The sequence below is a fragment of the Oryctolagus cuniculus genome, chromosome 1, assembly GCF_964237555.1.
Source record: "Oryctolagus cuniculus chromosome 1, mOryCun1.1, whole genome shotgun sequence".
Classification (NCBI taxonomy): Eukaryota; Metazoa; Chordata; class Mammalia; order Lagomorpha; family Leporidae; genus Oryctolagus; species Oryctolagus cuniculus.
This window is the reverse complement of record NC_091432.1, coordinates 17,732,075-17,739,222: the sequence shown is the minus strand read 5'-3', so window position 1 is coordinate 17,739,222 and position 7,148 is coordinate 17,732,075. Positions and strand designations below refer to the sequence as shown.

Below are 7,148 nucleotides of genomic sequence, written 5' to 3'. Positions count from 1 at the left end.
GAGGATGGCCCAAGTCCTTGGGCCCTGCACCTGCATGGGAGACCAGGAGAAGCACCTGGCTCCTGGCTTTGGATCAGCGCGGTGCGCCGGCTGCAGCGCGCCGGCCGCAGCAGCCATTGGAGGGTGAAACAATGGAAAAGGAAGAAAAGGAAGACCTTTCTCCCTTTCTCTCCATCTCTCTCTCACTGTCCACTCTGCCTGTCAAAAAAAAAAAAAAAAAAAAAAAAAAAAAGATCAGGGAAAATACAATCAGAACAACCTGAATTCAAGTAGTTACACTTCCACTATTTCAGCCCTTAAAAAAAAGAATAAAGCATTACTAATGCCCCAGGACTTCTCCCTATTCCCCCTTCTCCATTTTCTTTAAACATGTGAAATGAATATGTTGTCATTTACATTTATGATTAAATAAGCAATGTTTATAACTGTATACCAATTATTTATTTGAAAGATGGTAGGGGTGGGTAGGGCAGGAGAGGGAGAGAGAGACAGAGAGAGAGAGAGGTTTTCTATCCATTGGTTCATTCCCAATGGGAGGGTTGGGCCAGTCTGAAAACAGGAGACAGGAGCTCTACCCAGTATCTCGTGTGGGTGGCAGGGACCCACGTGCTTGAACTGTCACTGCTCCCTCCCAGCTTGCCCATTAGCAGGAAGCTGATTGGGAGCAGACTCCTACTCAAACACAGGTACTTAGATATGGTTTGGGCCTCCCAAATGGCATCTTAATCGCTGTGTCACATGCCCACTCCAAAATTAAAACCAAAGATATCCCTATAATATTCTCAAAAATTTTTTCCTTAATGGCTTTTTAGCAAAGAAGATTGGAAGTGATGGTCCAAGAGATGCCCTATAGCCCATTGATTGATGAGATCCTTTATTGGTTATTGAACCCAGATTGCTTAGATTGTGGGAGATTTCCAAAGTCAGAGAAGGGATTATGAGATTGTAGTTTCTCACGGTATGCTTTCCTTCCTGCAGGAACTTTCTTTAATTATATACAGACTTCTAACACTGGCTTCATTCAGAATAGAAGTAGGACCAGAAGAAATAGAAGGGTGGACCAGATGTGGTATTAAGGATCCTGTTGGCTCTGATGGTCAGCCATGTGAGGATGTGATAAAAATTCTGGTAAGAAGTTATCTACTTCCTTATATCCATTTAGTGTAATTTTTCAATTTTATTTTTGTTTTTAGCTTTTGTTCATTTGTCAAATACTCCTTAGACACTGTTCTAGGTCAGATGATATAGACATTGAATACATGGAATTCCTGCTTCCAGGATAGTACAAGACACTTTCAGGATACATCCAAGTATGGGGCATGAGGGTAGAGCAATATTTATACAGTGTGGTGTGCAAAGAGCAAGAATGGATAGTAAAGGATATTAAAAATGGATATAAAGAAGGCCTTACAATATAACCTAGGGTTGGGAAGATATCATCTTCTTTGATGAAAGGATGTCTGAGCCTAGTTTTGATGGTTGTATAAGAGCAAGCCAGAGGAATTGGCAACAATTGTGTTAAAAAAAGGAATAGCATGTCTAAGGCAAAGAGCTGTGAGTGAGCATGACTTGATCAGGGAGTTAGAGCAGTTTGGTAGTGGAGAGGAAGGGAGTTGAAGAAGAACACAGATGAGTCAGTAGGGTACAGGAACCTGTAATGAAATTAAGATGCTTAGATTTTTTTTCCTGAAGGTAAGGGGAAGCCTTTGGAGGGTTATTTACATTCCACACACGCTAATTTCTTGAAATTGTTTGAAAGAGGTAATAGCAACATTTTTTGGTAAATCTCTTTCCACCCAAGTCTTCAGGATTCATGGATGATCCACGAAACATCACAGAATTCTTCATGCTGGGACTCTCACAAAATCCCGATGTGCAGAGAGTTTTGTTTGTGCTCTTTTTTATTGTCTACCTTGTTTCTGTTGGGGGAAATATCCTTATTATTATCACAATTATCTTCAGCCCCTCTTTGGGCTCCCCTATGTACTTCTTCCTCTCATATCTATCCTTTATTGATACTTGCTATTCCTCATGTATGACTCCCAAACTCATAGCTGACTCCTTATATGAGGGGAGAACTATTTCATTTGAGGGATGCATGGCTCAATTTTTTGTTGCTCATTTATTGGGAGGAACTGAGATCATCCTGCTCACGGTGATGGCCTATGACCGCTATGTGGCCATCTGCAAGCCACTGCACTACACAGCCATCATGACCAGGCATCTCTGTGCCATGCTGGTGGGGGTGGCTTGGCTGGGGGGCTTCCTGCACTCCCTGATTCAGCTCCTCCTGGTCCTTCAGTTGCCCTTCTGTGGACCCAACGTGATTGATCACTTTGTGTGTGACTTGTACCCTTTGCTGGAACTCGCCTGCACCAACACGTTCGTCATTGGTCTGCTGGTGGTGGCCAACAGTGGTGTGATCTGCCTGTTGAACTTCCTCATGCTGGCTGCCTCCTACATTGTCATCCTGCGCTCCTTGAGGTCGCATAGTGCAGAGGGTCGCCGGAAAGCCCTCTCCACCTGTGGGGCTCACTTCACTGTTGTTGCCTTGTTCTTTGTCCCTTGTATATTCATATATATGCGGCCATCATCCACTTTGTCCATAGACAAAATAGTGGCTGTGTTTTACTGTATTTTGACACCTATGTTCAACCCTCTGATTTATACCCTGAGAAACGTAGAGGTGAAAAATGCCATGAAAAATCTCTGCAAAAAATGAACCATTGTGGATGGAAGTCAGAAATAAATTTGAGAAGGAAATAACCAGTCTCTGGGAGTGAAAATTTGTATTGCCATGATGAGAGCTGAGACATCACTAAAAATTTCGGAATAAAATTAATTTGGATTTTGCATTTATGTCTAATCTTTCCATGACCCATATTATTAACTAGAAAATAATTATATACCATTTCAATTTCTTCTTGACAGTTTACTCTAAACTCCAGGGCATTGAAGCAGATCCCCTCTCTTCATTTTTGCTTGAGATACAGTATTATTTGGCCTGTGTGTACTGCCCATCTATTAGAATCTCCTTGACGTGTCAGTAATCTGGTTTTTCAACTCTGGACTTCCGGGAAGCAGAATATTGGTCATAGCAGTCACTGGTGATAGGTGATGATCACCTAGCTCTGATTTCTTTTTTCAATAATATCAGGGGAATCTACAGTTGGGGACACTGAGAATACAGCCAATGAGATTAGGAATGACTAAACTCAGATCATGGAAATGTATAGAATGGTTTATACTAAAATTAACATTAGCATGATTACATATAATAAGGTATACTTTCTATAAAGAGTTGAAATAATTGTATAAACATGGAAACACGAACACACACAAATAATTGAACACTAATTTTGTGTTAGATATTATGCTAAATACTTTTAAAAACAAGTTCACATTTTTTCATCACAAGAAGTTGGTACGATTTTCCTTTTAAAAATGAAGAAACGGGCAGATGCTTTTGGCTAGTGGTTAAGACGTCTGCATCCCACATCAGGGTGCCTGGTTTTGATACCGGCTTCCTCCCAATACACACCATAGGAAGCAGCAGCTGGTGGCTCATGCAGTTCAGTTTCTGCCAGTCACATAGGAGACCTGGATTGAATGCCCAAGCTCCTGGCTTTGGCCTGGTTTAGCCTCAGGTATTGCAAGCATTTGGGGAGTAAACAGCAGATGAGAATTCCCTTGTCTGTCTGTCTTTATTCTCTGTCTACATTTGAAACAAATACAAATTTGAAAAATTATCTCATTGTGGTTCTGATTTGCATTTCCCTGATGGCTAGTGTTTAAGCATTTTTCCATATATTTGTTGGTCCTTTGTATTTGTTTTTTTCAGAAGTGTGAAATGACTGTTTGCTCCTTTCTTAACCAGATTGGTTGCTCTTTTTTGTTGAGTTTTTTGAGTTGCTGATATATTCTGGATACGAATCCTTTGTTGGATAAGCAGCTTACAGATATTTTCTTCCATTCTTTCCAATGTCTCTTCACTCTGTTGGTTGTTCTTTTGCTGTGCAGAAGCTTCTGTGTTTGATATAAACCATCATCAGATGAATAGATAAAGAAAAGCATGGAATACATATATATATATATGAATATTGTTTAGATATAAAAAAGAATGAAATCATCATTTGCAATGAAATATTTGGAACTGGCATTAGCATGTTGAGTGAAAAAAGTCAGACACAGAAAGACAAATATTGCCTTTCTCTTTTATATGTGGTAGCTAAAGTAAAAACAATAACAACAACAACAAACAACCCCTCAATCCAAACACAGAATGGGAGTAATAAAATGAGATTGGGTTAAAAAAATAGGGGAATTTGGGTGTAGTTTATTAATTGTGACAAAGATATTAATATAAAATGCTAATAGAGGAAATGGGATGATGTGCATCTGGGAAGTTTTTGTATTTATACCCCGCAATTTTTGTTCTGTAAGCTTTTGAAACAAAATGTAAAAAAAGGAGGAATAAAAAATAAAATTAAAAGAAGAAACTGGGGGAGGGGCAGTGCTGTGGCATGGTAGGCTAAACCTCTGCCTGTGGTGCAGGCATCCAAAATTGGCACCGGTTTGTGTCCCGGCTGCTCTTCTTCTGATCCAGCTCTCTGCTATGGCCTTGGAAAGCAGTGGAAGATGGCCTAAGTACTTGGGCCCCTGTACCTGCGTGGGAGATCCAGAAGAAGCTCCTTGTTCACGGGTCATCAAAGAAGGAGGTAACTTTCTCTGAAGGGAGGAGAGAACTTCCACTTTGACCATGGCCTTGTCTAAAAATTATCAGAGTCAGTGAACTCAGGGGGCTTCCATAGCCTTGGCGACTCATGACAAGAGCCTAGGGTGATTACTGATGCCATAAACAAGAGTGTCAATTTGTTAAGTCAACAACAGGAGTCACTGTGCACTTACTCCTCATGTAGGATCTTTGTCCTTAGTGTGCTGTACATTGAGATTGCTATAACTAGTACTCAAACAGTATTTTTCACTTTATGTTTCTGTGTGGGAGCAAACTGTTGAAATCTTTACTTAATATATGCTAAACTGATCTTCTGTATATAAAGAGAATCGAAAATGAATCTTGATGTGAATGGAAGGGGAGAGGGAGTGGGAAAGGGGAGGGTTGCGGGTGGGAGGGACGTTATGGGGGGAAGCCATTGTAATCCATAAGCTGTACTTTGTAAATTTATATTCATTAAATAAAAGTTAAAAAAAAAATAAATAAATATAAAAAAATAAAATTAAACTAAAAATCTTCATGGGAAAGGAAACAATAGAATTGAGATAACTTACAAGATTGAAAGAAAAAATATTTGCAAACTATACATTTGATAGGGCTTATATATCAGGAATTCAATTCAAGAGCAAGTAAACAAATGACTTTATTAAAAATTGTAAAAGGGGGCTGGCGCTGTGGCCTAGTAAGTGAGGCCACTGCCTGCAGTGCTGGTATCCAAATGGGTGCCAGTTCAGGTCCTGGCTGCTCCACTTCTTTTTTTTTTTTTTTTTTTTTTGACAGGCAGAGTGGACAGTGAGAGAGACAGAGAGAGAAAGGTCTTCCTTTTGCCGTTGGTTCACCCTCCAATGGCCGCCGCTGCAGCCGGCGCACCGCACTGATCCGTTGGCAGGAGCCAGGATCCAGGTGCTTTTCCTGGTCTCCCATGGGGTGCAGGGCCCAAGCACCTGGGCCATCCTCCACTGCACTCCCTGGCCATAGCAGAGAGCTGGCCTGGAAGAGGGGCAACCGGGACAGAATCCGGCGCCCCAACCGGGACTAGAACCCGGTGTGCCGGCGCCGCAAGGTGGAGGATTAGCCTATTGAGCCACGGCGCCGGCCCATGCTCCACTTCTGATACAGCTCTCTGCTAAAGCTTGGAAAAGAAGCGGAGGATGGTCAAAGTCCTTGGGCCTCTGCACTTACATGGGAGACCAGGAAGAGGCTCCTGGCCCCTGGCTTCGGATGGGCACAACTCTGGCCATTGTGGCCATTTGGGGAGTGAACCAGCGCATGGAGGACCTCTCTCTCTCTCTTTCTCTGCTTCTCTGTGCAGCTCTGCCTTTCAAACAAATAAATGGATCTTAGAAAAAAATTGTAAAGGGCATCAACAGAATTTTCTCAAAAGAAGACTTGTAAGTGGCCAAGATGTATGAAAAAATGTATACAGAATGGCATATGATACACCATTTAAAATAGGGATATTCTGTCATTTGCAACTATATTGATGAAACCAGAAGACACTGTGCTAAGAGAAATAAGCCAAACACAAAAAGACAAATAGTGTAAGATCTTACTTAAATACAGAACCTAAAAAAGTCAAACTAAAAGGAGTAGAGAGTTGAATTTGGGTCACCAGAGGATGGGGTTGGTGGCTGGAGAAAGAGGAGATGTTGATCAAAGGTTGAAAAATTTCAGACAAATGACTAACATTAGGGATCTACTGCATGGCATGGTGACCATAGTTAAAATTGTATTGTATATTTCTATATTGCTAAAAGAGTACACTTAACAGTGTCTCCCCAGAAAACATTGCAAGTAGGTATAGTGATAGTTATGTCAATTAACTTGATATAATCATTCCATAATGTAAACAAATATCAAAACCTTACATTGCACCCCCAAAATATATATAATAATTATTTTTTCAACTAAAAATCAAGACAAAATAAAAAACAGTTGAATTATAAAACAGAACATCAGTGTAGCCATAAACCAGGTCAAGAATCCTCCAGGATTCTTCATATTCTTCAAAATCACATCTCTTTCTCTTCTCTCAAAGTCAGCACTTAGAAGACTTTTATGATAAAACTTCCTAGCTTCCCTTTATAGTTCTATATATTTGACACCTAGCTGTAGATTTGTAGTTTTGCACAATTTCAGATTTTAAATTAAACAATCGTATACTGTATTATCTTTTGTGTCTGAGTTCTTTGGCTCAGCACTGGATTTATGTAACTCATTCATATTGTTATATGTGCCTATAGTTCATTTATTTTCATTGCTGTGTTAATTCATTACCTGAATATACCATACTTTCTAAAATCTATTTTATTGTTGCTAGACATTTGAGTTGTTACAAATAATGCTTACTGTCACTCATTTTTTTTTTTTTTTGACAGGCAGAGTTAGACAGTGAGAGAGAGAGAGACAGAGA

At 40.2% G+C, this 7,148-nt stretch overlaps 1 protein-coding gene across 1 annotated transcript; it reads left to right on the top strand.

The window, feature by feature from the left end:
* The first annotated feature begins 1,813 nt into the window (after positions 1-1,813).
* Positions 1,814-2,722, top strand: LOC100357372 (olfactory receptor 4C3D). Its single transcript, XM_002709108.3, has one exon. It carries the CDS (start codon positions 1,814-1,816, stop codon positions 2,720-2,722), a length of 909 nt encoding a protein of 302 aa, XP_002709154.3.
* Positions 2,723-7,148: the final 4,426 nt, after the last annotated feature.